The sequence below is a fragment of the Lynx canadensis genome, chromosome B1, assembly GCF_007474595.2.
Source record: "Lynx canadensis isolate LIC74 chromosome B1, mLynCan4.pri.v2, whole genome shotgun sequence".
NCBI lineage: Eukaryota > Metazoa > Chordata > Mammalia > Carnivora > Felidae > Lynx > Lynx canadensis.
This window is the reverse complement of record NC_044306.2, coordinates 166118722-166142738: the sequence shown is the minus strand read 5'-3', so window position 1 is coordinate 166142738 and position 24017 is coordinate 166118722. Positions and strand designations below refer to the sequence as shown.

General features: G+C 39.3%; 1 protein-coding gene across 4 annotated transcripts in view; it reads left to right on the top strand.

The window, feature by feature from the left end:
* The window catches only part of ATP10D (ATPase phospholipid transporting 10D (putative)), a 118039-nt gene that overhangs the window by 35090 nt on the left and 58932 nt on the right, over window positions 1-24017 (top strand). For all 4 annotated transcript variants that reach the window (XR_004343551.1, XM_030313919.2, XM_032592997.1 and 1 more), the window contains exons 4-5: window positions 18235-18439; window positions 20712-20797. Coding sequence is in view for 3 of the 4 variants with exons in the window: in XM_030313919.2 (XP_030169779.1) it covers window positions 18235-18439; window positions 20712-20797 (291 nt within the window). In the remaining variant the exon portion in view is untranslated. The remainder of the gene's footprint in view (window positions 1-18234; window positions 18440-20711; window positions 20798-24017) is intronic.

Genomic DNA, 24017 nt, shown 5'->3' with positions numbered 1-24017 from the left:
GTTTGTTTATTTTTGAGAGAGGGAGACAGAGAGCAAGCAAGGAAGGGGCAGAGAGAGAGGGAGACACAGAATTCAAAGCAGGCTCCAGGCTCTGAGCTGTCAACACAGAGCCTGATGTGGGGCTTGAACTCATGAACTATGAGACCATGACCTGGGCTGAAGTTGGATGCTCAACTGACTGAGCCACCAGGCACCCCTGTTTGCTTTTCTAACTTGTTCTAAATAAACTGTAATTCTGATTTTCTCTGTTAGTAGCTGGATTACTTTAGGCACACTCCATAAGCTAGCGGAACCCCAGTTCCCTTCATTAGGAATCTAATAGTAATAAAACAGTAAGCAATAAACTCAGCCCTTTCTAAGTCCTAAGTAAAGGTTCGCCATTATGATCATTTTTGTAGGCTAGTAATAACTACTAGCTACAGTTGTCACATTATTAAGTCATTTAATCAACATCTGAGAACTCCTTAGGACACTGTTTTGTAAATATTAAAATTGCCTAGTGGGAGACCTGGTATGATTTTTTTCTAAGGTGTCCTTTTGGACATAGTCCACATCTATTTTAGATAATTTGCATACAAATTTAAAGATAAGATGCACTATTCTATTTAATTGTTTATAGTCTATCCCAAGATGCCATTTTGTGATTGCATTTCAAAGTAGAATTAGGTAATTTTCTTTTTGTCTATTATTTTATGTAATTTTATTTTGTTTGGTGTTGCAGAAGAAATACTGCTTACCTTTTCCCCCCTCCCCTCACATTGTTCTTGGAACAAATTATAAGGATATAAAGAAATAAAAGTAGGCTCTAAGATCATGCCTTGTTGATTTAAACATGCTAACAACTTAAATTCCCATGAAATACAAAGGCATTACTTTAGAGAACAAATTATTCCTCAGCAAAATTAAGGTGAAGGTGGGAGCCATTAAATTGTACAAGCTTCTGGAAGAAGCATATTAACATTTTTGTGCAGATAATTTGATTCTTGTTTGTAATATGTGGTCTTTCACATGGTGCTTGTCTTTGGGCAAGTATCTTGGGAAATAACAAACACTAATATAGAAATTAAACATTTAAACTTTATTATACCTCAATTAAGTTGGAATTAGCTATTATGGAAAACCTAACTTTCATAAGATTGCCTTTAAAATAGCAGCCATGTATAAGGTATTAAGATTTGTTTCAAGAGAATAGAAGTGTGTCAAAAACAAAACTACTGAAACCCAAGTGTTCAGGTGCCCAAGCTAGACCCCTGGAAATTGCCCCGGTGTCTCCCCCATTTCAGCTAGTCAGCAGCAGTCCTGAGGACCTGCTCTCTAGTGATTTCTTCTGACTTGAGCCTACGGTGTGCTTTGAGAAATCTGCCACCAGATTATCTCGGCTTGGTCTCCGGGAACCACCCAATAGTGACCATCACAAATTGCAGGGCCACGGATCTGTTGGTGGTAAAATCTGTCATGATCCTGTGGAAGACTGTGCAATCCGAGGAGCTGCCTGACTGCTTATTTTCTTACATCACAATTAAAAATGCTATCATGAAGATGGCAGCATAGGAGGATGCTGGGCTCACCGCGTCCTGCTGATCGCTTAGATTCCACCCACATCTTCCCAAATTACCCAGAAAACCACCAGAAGACTAGCAGAATGGACTCTCCAGAGCCAAGCGTAGACAAGAGGCCCACGGAGGAGGGTCTGCCTCCCTCCTGGTGCTACAGGGCCCCTCCCGCAAGGGATCACCGACAGCAAAGCAAGCTAAGCCTGCCCCTCCCGCCCTTGTGCACCTTGCAGATCCACCCCAGCTAATATGCCAGATCCCCAGCACCATAAGCCTGGCATTGTGCAAGTAGCCCAGACAGGGGCCACACCACTCCACAGTGAGTCCTGCCCCTGGGAGAGGAGAAGGTAAGGTACACACCAGTCTGACGATGGCCCCAGCGGTGGGCTGGGGGCAGACATCGAGTCTGACTGCGGCCCTGCCCACCAACACAAGTTACTCTGGACAGTACAGGGGAAGTGCCCTGTAGTTTGGAGCCACCTCAGAGACTACCCAAAATGACGAAATGAAAGAACTCTCCTCAAAAGAAACTCCAGAAAGTACGACAGCTAACAAATTGATCAAAAACAATTCAAGCAATATAACGGAACCAGAATTTAGACTAATAGTCATAAAATTAATCACTGGGCTTGAAAAAAGTATAGAGGACAGCAGAGAATCTATTGCTACAGAGATCAAGGGACTAAGGAATAGTCAGGAGGAGCTAAAAATGCTATAAATGAGGTGCAAAATAAAATGGAGGCGACCACAGCTCTTATTGAAGAGGCAGAGGAGAGAATAGGTGAATTAGAAGATAAAATTATGGAAAAAGAGGAAGCTGAGAAAAAGAGATTAAAAAAAAATCCAGGAGGAGTTCTGTGCTGACAGCTCGGAGCCTGGAGTCTGCTTCGGATTCTGTCTTTCCCTCTCTCTCTGCCCCTCCCCCACTCTGTCTTCAAAACTGAAGAAACATTAAAACAAATTTTTTTTAAAAAAAGAAAGAATTTGAGGAGGCGCAGGAAGATGGCGGCGTAGGAGGACGCTGGGCTCACCGCGCGTCCTGCTGATCACTTAGATTCCACCTACACCTGCCTAAATAACCCAGAAAACCGCCAGAGGATTAGCAGAACGGAGTCACCGGACCCAAGTGCCGACGAGAGGCCCACGGAAGAGGGTAGGAAGGGCGGCGAGGCGGTGCGCGCTCCACGGACTGGCGGGAGGGAGCCGGGGCGGAGGGGCGGCTCGCCAGCCAAGCAGAGCCCCCGAGTCCGGCTTGCAAAAGCAGAGGGGCCTGACGGACTGTGTTCCGACAGCAAGCGCGACTTAGCGTCTGGGAGGTCATAAGTTAACAGCTCTGCTCGGAAAGCGGGAAGGCTGGAGGACAAAGGGAGGGTGAGCTGCGGAGCCCCCGGACGACAGAGCTCAGTTTGGCGGGGAACAAAGGCGCTCGCCAGCGCCATCTCCCCCGCCCATCCCCCAGCCAAAATCCCAAAGGGAACCGGTTCCGGCCAGGGAAATTGCTCGCTCCGCGCAAACACCCAACTCTGTGCTTCTGCGGAGCCAAACCTCCGGCAGCGGATCTGACTCCCTCCGGCTGCCACAGGGCCCCTCCTGAAGTGGATCACCTAAGGAGAAGCGAGCTAAGCCTGCCCCCCTGCCGCCGTGCACCTTGCCTTCCCACCCCAGCTAATACGCCAGATCCCCAGCATCACAAGCCTGGCAGTGTGCAAGTAGCCCAGACGGGCCACGCCACCCCACAGGGAATCCCGCCCCTAGGAGAGGGGAAGAGAAGGCACACACCAGTCTGACTGTGGCCCCAGCGGTGGGCTGGGGGCAGACATCAGGACTGACTGCGGCCCCGCCCACCAACTCCAGTTATACACCACAGCACAGAGGAAGTGCCCTGCAGGTCCTCACCACACCAGGGACTATCCAAAATGACCAAGCGGAAGAATTCCCCTCAGAAGAATCTCCAGGAAATAACAACAGCTAATGAGCTGATCAAAAAGGATTTAAATAATATAACAGAAAGTGAATTTAGAATAATAGTCATAAAATTAATCGCTGGGCTGGAAAACAGTATACAGGACAGCAGAGAATCTCTTGCTACAGAGATCAAGGGACTAAGGAACAGTCACGAGGAGCTGAAAAACGCTTTAAATGAAATGCAAAACAAAATGCAAACCACCACAGCTCGGATGGAAGAGGCAGAGGAGAGAATAGGTGAACTAGAAGATAAAGTTATGGAAAAAGAGGAAGCTGAGAAAAAGAGAGATAAAAAAATCCAGGAGTATGAGGGGAAAATTAGAGAACTAAGTGATACACTAAAAAGAAATAATATACGCATAATTGGTATCCCAGAGGAGGAAGAGAGAGGGAAAGGTGCTGAAGGGGTACTTGAAGAAATAATAGCTGAGAACTTCCCTGAACTGGGGAAGGAAAAAGGCATTGAAATCCAAGAGGCACAGAGAACTCCCTTCAGACGTAACTTGAATCGATCTTCTGCACGACATATCATAGTGAAACTGGCAAAATACAAGGATAAAGAGAAAATTCTGAAAGCAGCAAGGGGTAAACGTGCCCTCACATATAAAGGGAGACCTATAAGACTCGTGACTGATCTCTCTTTTGAAACTTGGCAGGCCAGAAAGAATTGGCACGAGATTTTCAGGGTGCTAGACAGCAAAAATATGCAGCCGAGAATCCTTTATCCAGCAAGTCTGTCATTTAGAATAGAAGGAGAGATAAAGGTCTTCCCAAACAAACAAAAACTGAAGGAATTTGTCACCACTAAACCAGCCCTACAAGAGATCCTAAGGGGGACCCTGTGAGACAAAGTACCAGAGACATCACTACAAGCATAAAACATAGACATCACAATGACTCTAAACCCGTATCTTTCTATAATAACACTGAATGTAAACGGATTAAATGCGCCAACCAAAAGACATAGGGTATCAGAATGGATAAAAAAACAAGACCCATCTATTTGCTGTCTACAAGAGACTCATTTTAGACCTGAGGACACCTTTAGATTCAGAGTGAGGGGATGGAAAACTATTTATCATGCTACTGGAAGCCAAAAGAAAGCTGGAGTAGCCATACTTATATCAGACAAACTAGACTTTAAATTAAAGGCTGTAACAAGAGATGAAGAAGGACATTATATAATAGTTACAGGGTCTATCCATCAGGAAGAGCTAACAATTATAAATGTCTATGCGCCGAATACCGGAGCCCCCAAATATATAAAACAATTACTCATAAACAGAAGCAACCTTATTGATAAGAATGTGGTAATTGCAGGGGACTTTAACACCCCACTTACAGAAATGGATAGATCATCTAGACACACGGTCAATAAAGAAACAAGGGCCCTGAATGAGACATTGGATCAGATGGACTTGACAGATATATTTAGAACTCTGCATCCCAAAGCAACAGAATATACTTTCTTCTCGAGTGCACATGGAACATTCTCCAAGATAGATCATATACTGGGTCACAAAACAGCCCTTCATAAGTTTACAAGAATTGAAATTATACCATGCATACTTTCAGACCACAATGCTATGAAGCTTGAAATCAACCACAGGAAAAAGTCTGGAAAACCTCCAAAAGCGTGGAGGTTAAAGAACACCCTACTAACGAATGAGTGGGTCAACCAGGCAATTAGAGAAGAAATCAAAAAATATATGGAAACAAACGAAAATGAAAATACAACAATCCAAACGCTTTGGGACGCAGCGAAGGCAGTCCTGAGAGGAAAATACATTGCAATCCAGGCCTATCTCAAGAAACAAGAAAAATCCCAAATACAAAATCTAACAGCACACCTAAAGGAAATAGAAGCAGAACAGCAAAGGCAGCCTAAACCCAGCAGAAGAAGAGAAATAATAAAGATCAGAGCAGAAATAAACAATATAGAATCTAAAAAAACTGTAGAGCAGATCAACGAAACCAAGAGTTGGTTTTTTGAAAAAATAAACAAAATTGACAAACCTCTAGCTAGGCTTCTCAAAAAGAAAAGGGAGATGACCCAAATAGATAAAATCATGAATGAAAATGGAATTATTACAACCAATCCCTCAGAGATACAAACAATTATCAGGGAATACTATGAAAAATTATATGCCAACAAATTGGACAACCTGGAAGAAATGGACACATTCCTGAACACCCACACTCTTCCAAAACTCAATCAGGAGGAAATAGAAAGCTTGAACAGACCCATAACCAGCGAAGAAATTGAATCGGTTATCAAAAATCTCCCAACAAATAAGAGTCCAGGACCAGATGGCTTCCCAGGAGAGTTCTACCAGACATTTAAAGCAGAGATAATACCTATCCTTCTCAAGCTATTCCAAGAAATAGAAAGGGAAGGAAAACTTCCAGACTCATTCTATGAAGCCAGCATTACTTTGATTCCTAAACCAGACAGAGACCCAGTAAAAAAAGAGAACTACAGGCCAATATCCCTGATGAATATGGATGCCAAAATTCTCAATGAGATACTAGCAAATCGAATTCAACAGCATATAAAAAGAATTATTCACCATGATCAAGTGGGATTCATTCCTGGGATGCAGGGCTGGTTCAACATTCGCAAATCAATCAACGTGATACATCACATTAACAAAAAAAAAGAGAAGAACCATATGATCCTGTCAATCGATGCAGAAAAGGCCTTTGACAAAATCCAGCACCCTTTCTTAATAAAAACCCTTGAGAAAGTCGGGATAGAAGGAACATACTTAAAGATCATAAAAGCCATTTATGAAAAGCCCACAGCTAACATCATCCTCAACGGGGAAAAACTGAGAGCTTTTTCCCTGAGATCAGGAACACGACAGGGATGCCCACTCTCACCGCTGTTGTTTAACATAGTGCTGGAAGTTCTAGCATCAGCAATCAGACAACAAAAGGAAATCAAAGGCATCAAAATTGGCAAAGATGAAGTCAAGCTTTCGCTTTTTGCAGATGACATGATATTATACATGGAAAATCCGATAGACTCCACCAAAAGTCTGCTAGAACTGATACATGAATTCAGCAAAGTTGCAGGATACAAAATCAATGTCCAGAAATCAGTTGCATTCTTATACACTAACAATGAAGCAACAGAAAGACAAATAAAGAAAATGATCCCATTCACAATTGCACCAAGAAGCATAAAATACCTAGGAATAAATCTAACCAAAGATGTAAAGGATCTGAATGCTGAAAACTATAGAAAGCTTATGAAGGTAATTGAAGAAGACTTAAAGAAATGGAAAGACATTCCCTGCTCATGGATTGGAAAAATAAATATTGTCAAAATGTCAATACTACCCAAAGCTATCTACACATTCAATGCAATCCCAATCAAAATTGCACCAGCATTCTTCTCGAAATTAGAACAAGCGATCCTAAGATTCATATGGAACCACAAAAGGCCCCGAATAGCCAAAGGAATTTTGAAGAAGAAGACCAAAGCAGGAGGCATCACAATCCCAGACTTTAGCCTCTACTACAAAGCTGTAATCATCAAGACAGCATGGTATTGGCACAAAAACAGACACACAGACCAATGGAATAGAATAGAAACCCCAGAACTAGACCCACAAACGTATGGCCAACTCATCTTTGACAAAGCAGGAAAGAACATCCAATGGAAAAAAGACAGCCTCTTTAACAAATGGTGCTGGGAGAACTGGACAGCAACATGCAGAAGGATGAAACTAGACCACTTTCTCACACCATTTACAAAAATAAACTCAAAATGGATAAAGGACCTGAATGTGAGACAGGAAACCATCAAAACCTTAGAGGAGAAAGCAGGAAAAGACCTCTCTGACCTCAGCCGTAGCAATCTCTTACTTGACACATCCCCAAAAGCAAGGGAATTAAAAGCAAAAGTGAATTACTGGGACCTTATGAAGATCAAAAGCTTCTGCACAGCAAAGGAAACAACCAACAAAACTAAAAGGCAACCAACGGAATGGGAAAAGATATTTGCAAATGACATATCGGACAAAGGGCTAGTATCTAAAATCTATAAAGAGCTCACCAAACTCCACACCCGAAAAACAAATAACCCAGTGAAGAAATGGGCAGAAAACATGAATAGACACTTCTCTAAAGAAGACATCCAGATGGCCAACAGGCACATGAAAAGATGTTCAGCGTCGCTCCTTATCAGGGAAATACAAATCAAAACCACACTCAGGTATCACCTCACGCCAGTCAGAGTGGCCAAAATGAACAAATCAGGAGACTATAGATGCTGGAGAGGATGTGGAGAAACGGGAACCCTCTTGCACTGTTGGTGGGAATGCAAATTGGTGCAGCCGCTCTGGAAAGCAGTGTGGAGGTTCCTCAGAAAATTAAAAATAGACCTACCCTATGACCCAGCAATAGCACTGCTAGGAATTTATCCAAGGGATACAGGAGTACTGATGCATAGGGGCACTTGTACCCCAATGTTCATAGCAGCACTCTCAACAATAGCCAAATTATGGAAAGAGCCTAAATGTCCATCAACTGATGAATGGATAAAGAAATTGTGGTTTATATACACAATGGAATACTATGTGGCAATGAGAAAAAATGAAATATGGCCCTTTGTAGCAACGTGGATGGAACTGGAGAGTGTAATGCTAAGTGAAATAAGCCATACAGAGAAAGACAGATACCATATGGTTTCACTCTTATGTGGATCCTGAGAAACTTAACAGGAACCCATGGGGGAGGGGAAGGAAAAAAAAAAAAAAGAGGTTAGAGTGGGAGAGAGCCAAAGCATAAGAGACTGTTAAAAACTGAGAACAAACTGAGGGTTGATGGGGGGTGGGAGGGAGGGGAGGGTGGGTGATGGGTATTGAGGAGGGCACCTTTTGGGATGAGCACTGGGTGTTGTATGGAAACCAATTTGTCAATAAATTTCATAAAAAAAAAAAAATCCAGGAGTATGAGGGGAGAATTAGAGAACTAAGTGATGCAATCAAATGGAACAATACCCATATAATAGGAATTCCAGAAGAGGAAGAGAGAGAGAAAGGGGCTGAAGGTGTACTTGAACAAGTCATAGTTGAGAACTTCCCTGATCTGGGGAAGGAAAAAGGCATTGAAATCCAAGAGGCACAGAGAACTCCTTTCAGACGTAACTTGAATCGATCTTCTGCACAATATATCATAGTGAAACTGGCAAAATACAAGGATAAAGAGAAAATTCTGAAAGCAGCTAGGGTTAAACAGACTCTAACCTACAAAGGGAGACCCATAAGACTAGTGCAGACCTATCTACTGAAACTTGGCAGGCCAGAAAGCAATGGCAGGAATTCTTCAGTGTGATGCACAGAAAAAATATGCAGCCAAGAATCCTTTATCCAGCAACTTTGTCACTCAGAATAGAAGGAGAGATAAAGGTCTTCTCAAACAAACAAAAACTGAAGGAATTTATCACCACTAAACCAGCCCTACAAGAGATCCTAAGGGGGATCCTGTGAGACAAAGTACCAGAGACATCACTACAAGCATGAAACCTCCAGACATCACAATGACTCTAAACTCATATCTTTCAATAATAACACTGAATGTAAATGTACTAAATGCGCCAACCAAAAGACACAGGGTATCAGAATGGATAAAAACAAGACCCATCTGTTTGCCGTCTACAAGAGACTCATTTTAGACCTGAGGACACCTTCAGATTGAAAGTGAGGGGATGGAGAACTATCTATCATGCTACTGGAAGTCAAAAGAAAGCTGGAGTAGCCATACTTATATTGGACAAACTAGACTTTAAATTAAAGGCTGTAACAAGAGATAGAGAAGGACATTATATAATAATTACAGGGACTACCCATCAGGAAGAGCTAACAATTGTAAATGTCTATGTGCCGAATATGGGAGCCCCCAAATATATAAAACAATCACAAACATAAGCAACCTTATTGATAAGAATGTGGTAATTGCAGGGTACTTTAATACCCCACTTACAACAATGGATAGATCATCTAGACACAGGATCAATAAAAAAACAAGGGCCCTGTTGGGATGAGCACTGGGTGTTGTATGGAAACCAATTTGACAATAAATTTCATATATTGAAGAAAAAACAAAACAAAACAAGGGCCCTGAATGATACATTGGATCAGATGGACTTGACAGATATATTTAGAACTCTGCATCCCAAAGCAACAGAATATACTTTCTTCTCGAGTGCACATGGAACATTCTCAAAGATAGGTCACATTCTGGGCTACAGAAGAGCTCTTTATAAGTATAAAAGAATTGAGATCATACCATGCACACTTTCAGATCACAATGCTATGAAACTTGAAATCAACCATAGGAAAAAGTCTGGAAAATCTCCAAAAGCATGGAGGTTAAAGAACACCCTACTAAAGAATGAATGGGTCAACCAGGCAATTAGAGAAGAAATTAAAAAATATATAGAAACAAATGAAAATGAAAATACAACAATCCAAATGCTTTGGGATGCAGCGAAGGCAGTCCTGAGAGGAAAATACATTGCAATCCAGGCCTATCTCAAGAAACAAGAAAAATCCCAAATACAAAATCTAACAGCACACCTAAAGGAAATAGAAGCAGAGCAGCAAAGACACCCCAAACCCAGCAGAAGAAGAGAAATAATAAAGATCAGAGCAGAAATAAACAATATAGAATCTAAAAAAACTATAGAACAGATCAACGAAATCAAGAGTTGGTTTTTTGAAAAAATAAACAAAATTGATAAACCTCTAGCCAGGCTTCTCAAAAAGAAAAGGGAGATGGCCCAAATAGATAAAATCATGAATGAAAATGGAATTATTACAACCAATCCCTCAGAAATATAAGCAATGATCAGGGAATACTATGAAAAATTATATGCCAACAAACTGGACAACCTGGAAGAAATGGACAAATTCCTAAACACCCACACACTTCCAAAACTCAATCAGGAGGAAATAGAAAGCTTGAACATACCCATAACCAGCGAAGAAATTGAATCAGTCATCAAAAATCTCCCAACAAATAAGAGTCCAGGACCAGATGGCTTCCCAGGGGAGTTCTACCAGACGTTTAAAGCAGAGATAATACCTATCCTTCTCAAGCTGTTCCAAGAAATAGAAAGGGAAGGAAAACTTCCAGACTCATTCTATGAAGCCAGCATTACTTTGATTCCTAAACCAGACAGAGGCCCAGCAAAAAAAGAGAACTACAGGCCAATATCCCTGATGAATATGGATGCAAAAATTCTCAATAAGATACTAGCAAATTGCATTCAACAGCATGTAAAAAGAATTATTCACCATGATCAAGTGGGATTCATTCCTGGGCTGCAGGGCTGGTTCAACATTGGCAAATCAATCAATGTGATACATCACATTAACAAAAGAGAAGATAAGAACCATATGATCCTGTCAATCGATGCAGAAAAAGCATTTGACAAAATTCAGCATCCTTTCTTAATACAAACCCTCAAGAAAGTCGGGATAGAAGGAACCTACTTAAACATCATAAAAGCCATTTATGAAAGGCCCATAGCTAATATCATCCTCAATGGGGAAAAACTGAGAGCTTTCCCCCTGAGATCAGGAACACGACAGGGATGCCCACTCTCACCGCTGTTGTTTAACATAGTGTTGGAAGTGCTAGCATCAGCAATCAGACAACAAAAGGAAATCAAAGGCATCAAAATTGTCAAAGATGAAGTTAAGCTTTCACTTTCTGCAGATGACATGATATTATACGTGGAAAACCTGGTAGACTCCACCAAAAGTCTGCTAGAACTGATACATGAATTCAGCAAAGTCGCAGGATACAAAGTCAATGTACAGAAATCAGTTGCATTCTTATACACTAATAATGAAGCAACAGAAAGACAAATAAAGAAACTGATCCCATTCACAATTGCACCAAGAATCCTAAAATACCTAGGAATAAACCTAACCAAAGATGTAAAAGATCTGTATGCTGAAAACTATAGAAAGCTTATGAAGGAAATTGAAGAAGATATAAAGAAATGGGAAAACATTCCATGCTCATGGATTGGAAGAATAAATATTGTTAAAATGTCAATACTATCCAAAGCTATCTACACATTTGATGCAATCCCAATAAAAAATGCACCAGCATTCTTCTTGAAGCTAGAACAAGCAATCCTAAAATTTGTATGGAACCACAAAAGATCCTGAATAGCCAAAGTAATATTGAAGAAGAAGACCAAAAAGGGAGGCATCACAATCCCAGACTTTAGCCTCTACTACAAAGCTGTAATCATCAAGACAGCATGGTATTGGCACAAATACAGACACATAGACCAGTGGAATAGAATAGAGACTCCAGAATTGGACCCACAAAAGTATGGCCACCTAATCTTTGACAAAGCAGGAAAGAATATCCAATGGAAAAAAGTCTCTTTAACAAATGGTGCTGTGAGAACTGGACAGCAACATGCAGAAGAATGAAACTAGATCACTTTCTCACACCATTCACAAAAATAAACTCAAAATGGATAAAGGACCTGAATGTGAGACAGGAAACCATCAAAACCCTAGAGGAGAAAGCAGGAAAAAACCACTCTGACCTCAGCCACAGCAATTTCTTACTTGACACATCTCCAAAGGCAAGGGAATTAAAAGCAAAAATGAACTATTGGGACCTCATAAAGATAGAAGCTTCTGCACTGCAAAGGAAACAATCAACAAAACTAAAAGGCAACCAATGGAATGGGAAAAGATACTTGCAAATGACACATCGGACAAAGGGCTAGTGTCCAAAATCTATAAAGAACTCACCAAACTCCACACCCGAAAAGCAAATAATCCAGTGAAGAAATGGGCAGAAAACATGAATAGACACTTCTCTAACGAAGACACCCAGATGGCCAAGAGGCACATGAAAAGATGCTCAACGTTGTTCCTCATCAGGGAAATAGAAATCAAAACCACACTCAGATACCACCTCATGCCAGTCAGAGTGGCCAAAATGAACAAATCAAGAGATGATAGATGCTGGAGAGGATGTGGAGAAACGGGAACCCTCTTGCACTGGTGGTGGGAATGAAAACTGGTGCAGCCACTCTGGAAAACAGTGTGGAGGTTCCTCAAAAAATAGATCTACCCTATGACCCAGCAATAGGACTGCTAGGAATTTACCCTAGGGATACAGGAGTGCTGAGGCATAGGGGCATTTGTACCCCAATGTTTATAGCAGCACTTTCAACAATGGCCAAATTATGGAAAGAGCCTAAATGTCTATCAACTGACGAATGGATAAAGAAATTGTGGTTTATGTACACAATGGAATACTACGTGGCAATGGGAAAGAATGAAATATGGCTCTTGTAGCAACGTGGATGGAACTGGAGAGTGTGATGCTAAGTGAAATAAGTCATACAGAGAAAGACAGAGACCATATGTTTTCACTCCTATGTGGATCCTGAGAAACTTAAGACCATGGGGGAGGGGAAGGAAAAAAAAAAGGGAGGGAGCCAAACCATAAGAGACTCTTAAAAGCTGAGAATAATCTGAGGGTTGGTGGGAGGTGGGAGGGAGGGGAGGGTGGGTGATGGGCACTGATTGAGGAGGGCACCTGTTGGGATGAGCACTGGGTGTTGTATGGAAACCAATTTGACAATAAATTTCATAGTAAAAAAATAAAAAAATTAAAAAATTAAAATATTATGAAAAAAACCTAATCACTCAACAAATTTGAGTGCCTACTCATTGTAAGCACTGAGAGATTTAGAGATTTAAACAAAAAATGGAAAAAAAGGTAAATACAATACCTTTCTTCCAGGAACCTACATTATTTTCTGATTTTGACAAATCACTGTGTTGGGTGGGGCAAATGGGTGGCTCAGTCAGTTAAGCATCCGACTTTGGCTCAGATCATGGTCCCATGGTTTGCGAGTTCAAGCCCCACATCAGGCTGTCTGCTGTCAGCACAGAGCCTGCTTTGGATCCTCTGTCTCCCTCTCTCTCTGCCCCTCCCCTGCATGCTCTCTCTCTCCCTCAAAAATAAATAAGCATTAAAAAATATATAATAAGAATCACTGTGTTGATTTTAGGAGTTTCAAAATAGTAATGTTAACATTTTAGGATTATCTCATAAATTTATAGGATTCCAGCAGTCTTAAAATGAGACTAAATATCAGTGACCTTCTAAAGTAATAATCTTTTGTGTGATATTTTCTAAAGTGATGGTTCTTGAAATTCACTTTCTAAACCATTTTTTATTTGGCAGTCCTCAGTAAGTGACTATATATTTGGAGTGACGTCTCCTTCTTGAGAGGTGGGCCCTGGACCTATGGACCTTGTTTTAAGTCCCAGGACAAGTTTAGGAGCTGGAGGACCTTGAGAAGGTTACTTAACTTACCAAAACCAGTTTTTTCTAATTTGTAAAAGGTAGGGTAGGGGGCAGGGATCGTAATTCCTTCATAGTACTAACCACATAACATTGATACAAAAATTAAATCAGTTGGTGTGTATAAAGCATCTGATAAATTTTAGCTGCTGTTTATACAGTGATTATTATTTGATTATTGTAAATTTTTTAGTATTTTATGGGAAAAATGCTACATCAAAGAGAAATACTCAGAATCCTCTGTTTAAATTTAAGTAAGAAATAGAAGTTTACATCCTCCGCTCTTTCTTCTTACGTCTCCCCTTCCTCCCAACCCCCACTCCAGTGTAATCACCAGTGTTCTTCCCCACGTTTCCCATGCTTATGTAGCAGAGCTGTTTGATCTTGAACTCTTAGAGAAGCAGAATTGGGTCTAGGAGTTTGCCTGAAGGAGGGATTGTGAAGGCTATGTCCTGTCCAGTGACAGTGGTTCAGGAGCACAAGCAAACAACTAGATGCAACAAATTCTACTTGTGTATTCAGGCTGTGGGAGAAGAAGAAGGTCCTTTTACTAGTTTTAATTCTTGATTGGGTAAGGAAATACAGCCTCGTTTTGAGTCTCCCATGATGATAAATCTTCAGAGCTAGTTAAATGTGGTGAGCATTGTCACCAGCTTGCAGTTGGTTTCTCACACTGTGTTCTCTTGCCCTATGTCTTTGTACTCTGCCTAAGTACCCTGACTGATACACTGTTCCACTGTCTTCACCTCAGTCAGTCTTGATCATCCTACAAGAATCACCTCCTCCAGGACTAAACGCCCCAACGGTTGGCTTCCATAGTAGTAGTAGTAACCTGTACCTACAGACCTCTCTCTTAAGAAAGTACTGTTTGTGTCTCTTTTTCAAATTTCAACCATAACTTCAATAGGGTGGTGAACATATATTAACCATTTGTGTATTCTTAGCACCTAACATGGTGACTGACATAAATTAACATCAGTATATGTTTATTGATCTGAATGAGCTAGCTGTTGGGCAAATTAGCTATTTTTTTTTTGAAATCCTGGTGTTTACTCCAAATAGGGGACAATGAAGTTAATTCAGTTATGAAATTGGCTTCATTTGAATTTCGTTCCAATGTAGAATAAATAAACTTGTCCTTCAGAGGAATCCTACTTTTTATGTTTGAAAGAAAAATAAAAATCTTAACCCTAAGATTCAAGTCTGTCTTCTCTTCCTATCTTCACACTTCACAAATTCTTAGCAAATTTTCCTCATAGCTTTCTTCATAGAAAAAGTAGAGGTCGTTAAGCATGAATGTATGTATCCCAGATTCCTTTGTGCATCATTCACATTTATACCTACTTTCTTCTGACCTGAGATGAAGAATTAACTCATTTTATTATAATAGTAACCCTTCATCTGTGTTCTTTTTTTCCTTTTTTTTTCAGTTTTTTAAAATGTTTTTATTTTTGAGAGAGAGAGAGAGAGGTAGAGAGAGGGGGAGAGAGAGAGCGAGCGAGCGAGAGAGAGCATGCGTGCATGCAAGAGTGGGAGGGGCAGAGAGAGGGAAACACAGAATCAAAAGAGGGCTCTGGGCTCTGAGCTGTCAGAGCCAATCTGGGGCTTGAACCCACGGACTATAACCTGACCTGAGCCGAAGTTGTTTAACTGACTGAGCTACCCAGGTGCCCCCTTTCATCTGTGTTCTTAATCCTATTCCTTGTTCATTCGTTCGTTCTTTCTTTCTTTCTTTCTTTCTTTCTTTCTTTCTTTCATTTTTTGAGAGAAAAAGCATGCATGCGTGTGCCGTAGGGGGGGGAGAGAGAGAGAATCTTAAGCAGGCTCCAGCGTGGAGCCCAACGGGGCCTTGATCTCACAACCATGAGATCCTGACCTGAGTCAAAAGCAAGAGTCAAGCATTTGACTGACTGAGCCACCCAGGCACTTCTGTTTCTTGTTGTTTCTTCAAAACCTCAACCACCTTTCCTACTCTGTGTTCTATCTTCTACCTTGCCTTTTCCATAGACTCCTTCCCAACAGCCCTTGTTCATGTCCAGTTCTCTCATCCTTTGTCCTTTGACTTACCTTTAATTGCAGTGGCTACTTTTACCCCTTATTCCTTTCAGAGGCTAAACGTGACATGCTCTACTTCTTCAACCTTCAGGCATTCTTAGGTTCATGGATGTCTTACTTTCTCATTCACACTCCCCAGCAACAATTTTACACCATCAGCCTTTTCCATAGTCAGCAGACATCGTAATAAATAAATGCTGTAGGAATGGCCCCTTTGCAGCTTCTTTTACTATGATGACTCCCTTTTTGAACTTTCCTTCTCCCTAGATTTCTGTGATATCGTTTTCTCTTGGGTCTCCTTCCACTTCTCTATCACCTTGACGTCTCTTTTCCTGAGGAATCTCATGTCCTTACCTGGTGTCTGACATAGGTTTCTGTGTACCTAGGACTTCCAAACTCACATCTGGAAATTCAGATCAGAACCCTCAAATTGCTGCACATCTTCAATTTATATCCCACTTCAGATAAAACCTTTCCAGTCTGAGTTTTTATTATCTGCCCTCTCATGTGACCAGTTGCTTCTAAAATTTGACACATGGCGAAAGGCACCATTCCTCATCCCATCAGGCAAGTTAGAAACCATAATGTCATCTTCTGTAACTTCTTTACATGTAGTAAGTCATGAAATATGGTGTACTAAGTCGTAAAACATGTACTAAGTAGAAAAACCCAAACATGTCTTGATTTAATCTTGTATTTATCTCTGTTGCTATTGCCTTAATTTTGATCATCTTCATTCTTCTCCTGAATTATTTTGATAACTTTACATTGTTGTTTTGTTTTGTTTTGTTTTGTTTTTTTTTGGCCATTCCTACTCCAAATTAGCCTGACACCCAAAATCCATCCATTACTCTGTCACAGGAGTTAGCAAGTAGAGACAGTATCAAATCCTTCTTCTGGTGAACCTTGTGACTCCCCATTTTCTATGGAATGAAATCACTACTCTTAGAGTTGTAGGACTGAACCTTTGAAATATGACCCATGCCTGTGTTTTTGATCTTCTCTCTTACTTCCTTCCATGAAGAGTGAACTGGTGTATGCAAACAGTAGGAAAAAAGGATGGTGCAAACCATTGATTTGCCTTTCTCCTTACACTAACCAACTCTTTAGGTAATTGAGGATTTCCTTTAGCTGGATTCAACCTGGTGCATTAGGTATTTGGGGGAAAAGCGTCCTGAAAACGTACTTCTTAGGTATCCTTTTAAGCTAAATATTTCTTGAGATAACGGATATAATTCCCTATAGCAGAAAGTGTACAAGCATTGGCCTAAGGTGGCATTTCTATTTGATCTGATGCATAATTTAGAATATAGCTGTCACTCAGGCTTCTTTGACAATGAATTTGAATATTTAGCTCTATAAATGTAATTGAAGAGAAATCTTTACTTTGGAAATAAGTGTATTTTTGTGACAATTACCAGTTGCATTGGTAGGCAATGGAGGAATGAGACAGACCTTCCTAATATTTATTGATAGCATTGTATATGAAATGCTGCTGAACTAGTCGATATGATGTTCTTTGATACAGATTTCCTCATTCTACTCTAAGGAAAATGCTTTGTGAAGCGTCATTCATGCTGGTTAGTATGAAAAGGCATGAGAAAAACTTTAACATAAAGCAGGGTATTTAAGGCAGACAATCTCAAATGATCTATCTTTCCTTTAAAATGAATATATAAATGGGAAAACTACACTTTTGAAAAGACTTAAAATTTGCCATTCTTCTTTCTAATGATCAGCTACAGCAGACTCATGACTGTTTATCAGTATTTCCATTAAGTGATAGTTAGAGGCGTTAATAGCAGTATAATGATTTTTAAAACGCTGAGTATTTTATTTCATTTTATTTTTTTATTTCATTTCCTTGATGTTTTCTTTCATTATTCATCCTATCCAAAGGATGGGAAGCTCCTTGAAAGTAGATGGTATGTCTTGTGCACTTGTGAGTTCTTGATACCTGACCACAGGGCAGCACACAGTAATTGCCTTATGCGTGAATAAACTTATCAAACGTTAGTTTTATTCCAGAATTACTCTCAAGCAGCTTAATAGTTCAAAAATCTCAAGGACTAAAGAGCTGAAAAATGTGTTTTAGTAACTAAATAACTAAATTTTCAGGTGAAGCAAATTCTGGAATTTAGGTTTTCTCTGGCTTCCATTTTAGCATTTAATGGATTAAAATTCACCCCAAATGCTTAAAACATGCCTCAAATTATACACAAAACCTAAAAAATAAGATTATCTGTGTTTCTGTCTTAATATTCTCTTTAAACTTCCCTTCCTCCCCCAATGTTAGGAAAGAGAAAAAATATGTTGACCAATGCTGGAAAGACGTTGCTGTTGGGGACTTCATTCGCCTTTCCTGTAATGAGGTTATTCCTGCAGACATGGTCTTACTCTTTTCCACCGATCCAGATGGAATCTGTCACATTGAGACTTCGGGTCTCGATGGAGAGAGCAATTTAAAACAGAGGCAGGTGGTTCGGGGATATGCAGAGCAGGTAAATACTGTGTTCTCACTTGGTGACTTATTAACATTTTTCCTTTCAGAAGATGACCGAGCTCATTTTTCACAAAGACAGAAAATGAGATTTTTAAATTTATTTTTACCATTACAAAGTAGAAGCCCAGAGGGCTTAATCCATTTCCAGATATCCCTGGAAGTGTTTTATAGATAATAGGCTGTAATGACTTTGAAGTTCACACATTTTAGTCTGGCGATCCTATATTTTTTGGAACTGAATTAAAGGAAACTAACAATTATTTTGCACTTTGGAAAATTATTTTGCAATGGAAACGATCACCTTCTGTTCCTACAATGTATAATTGCATACATACCCAGACCTTTTGAGACTTGTGTAGTTTCTCATGCCACAGGGCTTCTAGACCCTTCACCACACTGTGGCGAGGGAAACAAGAACTGTGAAGTTCTGTGAACATGAGTTTGAATGAATTCTAGCTCTCCTATTACATTATTGTGTGGCCTTGGGCAAGTCACTTATTTTGTGCCTCAGTTTATCTTAAAATAGAAATGATGATGCCTGTCTCATAGCATTGCTGTGAGATGTAAATGAAGTAATGTATGTAAAAATATCATGTACATTGCTTAAATATTCGTTTGCCTTCCCTGTCTCTGGAAGCACTTGAGATGAAGGTTTTAAAAATTTAATAGTCTTTTTAAAACTGAACCATTAAGTCAGGTAACTGACTTAAACTGAACCATTAAGTTCGCAAACTAAAAAGTGTTTTAGCCAAATAAATGCCCTGATCTTTAGTAAGTTTCATGATATGATGTAACATTGGGCCGCCTTTCTATCTATGGATTTAATTTAGATCCTGTGATTGATAAGCCTCTCAGCTTTGCATTGTCACTTTTGTGAACATTTATATTACTAAGACGTTTGTAAAAATCTTGTACAACTTGAGATTCCATTATATACTACTAAGTACCTATTCTGAAGGTAACACCAGTTGATTAATCAGTACACTTTGGGATCAATTAAGGGTGAGTGCTCTGGAATCCCATGACCTAGATTATAATCCTGTTTCTAAACACCTCCTTGTGTGGAGACCTAGAGCAAATTACTGATCTTCTCTCTGTGTCTCTTTCTTTATCTGTTAATTAGACCTAATTATAGCACCTACCTCATATTAAGAAATTAATATGTTTAAAGTACATAATAGAGATTCTACTACATCAAAAGAACTAAAAAATTAATGATTAGCAAATCAAATCATCTAATTATATAACTCATTTTCCATATGTTTTGCTGTGATACGTTAATACCTGATGAGATATATCAATGATAGTTTTTTTACTAGGCAAACATTCATATGAAAACAAGGAAATGAGATAAGGTTCCCATGGCTTATTCTTAGTGAATCCATGCCTGTGTTCTATAAAAACATTTTGTTTATTTGCTCACGGGTTTCATAAAGCATACTAAAATTACTATTTAATCCATTAGAGAATTTTGTCTGACGTCCAGATGCTGACGTCCAGCTTATTTTTAAATTTTTAAAGAAGGGGCGCCTGGGTGGCGCAGTCGGTTAAGCGTCCGACTTCAGCCAGGTCACGATCTCGCGGTCCGTGAGTTCGAGCCCCGCGTCGGGCTCTGGGCTGATGGCTCAGAGCCTGGAGCCTGTTTCCGGTTCTGTGTCTCCCTCTCTCTCTGCCCCTCCCCCGTTCATGCTCTGTCTCTCTCTGTCCCAAAAATAAAATAAACGTTGAAAAAAAAAAATTTAAAAAAAAAAAAATAAATTTTTAAAGAAAATTTGCTGGGATAAATGCATAATGTGCTCCGAGTGTTCGCATACACATTTAATCTCCGAAAATCCCTACATGATAAAAGAATAACAACAAAGTATTTTCAGCTTTTCAGTGATTTCTGCATAAAGGAGTGTCTGCTGTATGAATAGAAGGTCTTCTCTGCAGAGAGTCCTGCATGGATTCTAGTGTATGAATAAGACCTTATAGATGTTTGTTAATGCTCCAGGAACATCCCCATCCCACATATTCATTTATGATTATGCCTCTACTGTTCTTCATTTTCTTTATTTGGGCAATTTGTGACCTAAATTTTGTAGCAAGAATGCATTAGTTTTATCTTAAGAGTTGGTGAAAGGATAAACACTTAAATATCAAGGGTTTAACTTTGAATTTTTCTTGTGTCATGATTTTAAAATATGTAGATATGTGTGTGTGTGTATATATATGTGTATATATATATATATATATATATATATATATATATATATTTTGTTTGTTTTTAGGACTCTGAAGTTGATCCAGAGAAATTCTCCAGTAAGATAGAATGTGAAAGTCCAAACAATGACCTCAACAGATTCCGAGGCTACCTGTGAGTGATACATGACTTAACCTTCATTGGTATGAGTAGAATTATGTGTTGCAATTATATTTAATGCAATATTTTTTGTGTATGTATATCCAAGTTAAATCACCAAAGGCCATGTGTTTAGCCACCTATTAATTTGTCTTTATTTTAATAATCTGGTAAATATCATTACCTGGGTGTTGTATGAAAGCCAATTTGACAATAAACTATATTTAAAAAATAATAAAAAAATAAAAACCACAACAAAAGCTTGTTCTTAAAATAATCACAAAATCTCGGTCAGTGGTGTAAGAATGTTTTACATGAGCTCTGTATTAAGCTTAAGACATGTTGTTTGGAAGGAGGGGCCTTCACAGAACTGGCAACCTACGTGACATGAGAGGATAGTGTCCTCCTGCAGAATTAGAGTATCAAGTGGATATTTCTGGTTGGCAAAATTAGCCAAGGAATTGAAATGTGTAAGAAAAAGTATGGGAAGTCACAACAGTGTTCATTCTGGAGCCCTCGAGGCATCTATATCCCTTTTGCAAGGGCAGCTAGAATTTGGTGTCTTACCTAATTTCAGCCACTTAAGTGCTTTATGCCTTGAACCAAGTTATTTACTCTTTTTGATCCTCAGTTCCCTGATTTTTTTTTTTTTTTAAATTTTTTTTTCAACGTTTTTTATTTATTTTTGGGACAGAGAGAGACAGAGCATGAACGGGGGAGGGGCAGAGAGAGAGGGAGATACAGAATCGGAAACAGGCTCCAGGCTCTGAGCCATCAGCCCAGAGCCTGACGCGGGGCTCGAACTCACGGACCGCGAGATCGTGACCTGGCTGAAGTCGGACGCTTAACCGACTGCGCCACCCAGGCGCCCCATCAGTTCCCTGATTTTTAAGAGAGGAGACAATCAGATCTACTTCATAGTAGTGATCTTATGAGAGAATGGTAAAGAAAATTTCCAACTCATTTTGGAGACCAGGATTATCCTGATACCATAAACATACAAAGACACTTATGGAAAGATCAGTGTCCTGCATGAACACAGATGCAAAATTATGGCAAATCAAATCCAACGATATATAAAAAGGATAATATATCATGACCCAGTGGGACCTATCCCAAAAATGCAGGTTGGTTTAATATTAGAAAAGCAGAGTGCTTGAGTGGCTCAGTCGGTTGAGTGTCCAACTCTTGATTTCAGCTCAGGTCATGATCCCAGGGTTGTGGGATTGAGCCCTGCGTCAGGCTCCACCCTGAGTGTGGAGCCTGCGTAAGATTTTCCCTCTCTTCCCCTCTTCCCCTGTCCCTTATTCGCATGCTCGCTCTCTCTCTCTCAAAAAAAAAAAAAAAAAACCTTAATATTAGAAAGTCAAATGATGTAATCCACCATATTAACAAGCCCCAATTAACAAATTAAAAAAGAAAAACCCAAGTGATCATCTCATGAATGTAGACAAAGCATTTGACAAAATCTAACTTCTGTTCTTGCAAACTGGAACTAGAAAGGAACTCTCTCAACCTGGTACTGGCATATATGAAGAACCTACAGTTAGAATCATACTTAATGGTGCAAGACTAAATGCTTTTGAATGTTTTTTCCCTGAGATCAGGAAAAAGACAAGGATATTTACTCTCACCACTTTTATTCAAGATTTCACTAGAGATTCTAGATTAGTGTAGTCAGGCAAGAAAAGGAAATAAAAGATTTCAACTAAAAAAGAAGTAAAACTGTTTATTATTCATAGATGGCTTGATGCTCTTTGTGGAAAACCTGATAAAATCTATAAGAATTTAACAATTGGGCTTAACAATGTTTTAGGAAACAGATCAATATACAGAAATCCATTGTATTTCTATATACTAGCAATGAGCAATCAGATATTGAAAATTTTCAAAATACAACTTATGATAGCATCAGAAAAAATGAAATACCTGAGGCTAATCCTGACAAAAGTTGTGAAACACCTGCACACTCAAAACCATTGAACGCTGCGGAAAGAAATGAAAGACCTAAATAAATGGAGCAATGTATGCTGTTCATGGGTTGAAAGACTCAGTATTGTTATGATTCAGTTTTTTTCCAAATCGATCTGTAGATTCAATGTAATCCTAATCAAAATCCCAGCATGTTTTTTTTTAAAGAAATTGGCACGTTTATTTTAATTTTTTTTCCAAATCGATCTGTAGATTCAGTGTAATCCTAATCAAAATCCCAGCATGGTTTTGTTATTTTTTTTAAAGAAATTGACAAGTTTATTCTAAAATTTATATGGGGTTGCGAAGAACCTATATTACCTCAAAACAGCACTGAAACAGAACAGAGTGGGAGAGCCAACACCACCTGATTTCAAGACTTCTAGTAAAGTACAGTAATCAAATTAGCATCATTTTGGCATAAAGATAGACCAGCAGATCAGAAAAGATTAAAAGATTATAGAATCCAGAAATTGACCCACACATTTATGGACGATTGGTTTTTGTTGTCCATAAATGTGCCTTTGACAAAGGTACACACAAGCAATTTAGTGAAGCAAGGTTTTTCTTTTCAACAAATGATGCTAAAACGATTGGATATCCATATTGTAAAAAATAAACTTCAAGCCATACCTCTCACTGTTTAAAAAACTGAACTAAAAATGGCTTCTATAGTTTAATGTAAACCTAAGATTTGAAACTCCTTAAACATGGAGGAAACATAACAGAAATCTTTGCTATCTTCAGTTAGGCAAAGACTTCTCAGAACACCTAAAACACAATAAAAGGACAAAAAAATACATAAAAGAACTTCAGAATCAAAATTAAAACCTTTTTCTCTTCAATGACACTATTAAGTGAATGAAAAGATAAGTAACAGATTGGAAGAAAATATTCTCAATGCGTGTAACTGATGTGTTCAGATTATACAAAGACATCTTAAAACCTGGTAATAAGGGGCGCCTGGGTGGCTCAGTTGGTTAAGTGTCCACCTTCAGCTCAGGTCATGATCTCATGGTTGCTAAGTTCAAGCCTTACGTCCTCTGTCTGCTGTCAGTGCAGAGCCCGCTTTGGATCCTCTATTTCCCTTTCTCTCTGCCCCTACCCTCTCGCTAGCATGTGTGCATGCTCTCTCTCTCCCTCAAAAATAAATAAACATTAAAAAAAAAAAACCTCAGTAATAAGAAAACAAACAATAAGTTTTAAAATAGTCCAAGTAATTTGAACAGACACTTCACCAAAAAACGTATATAGGTGACAAATA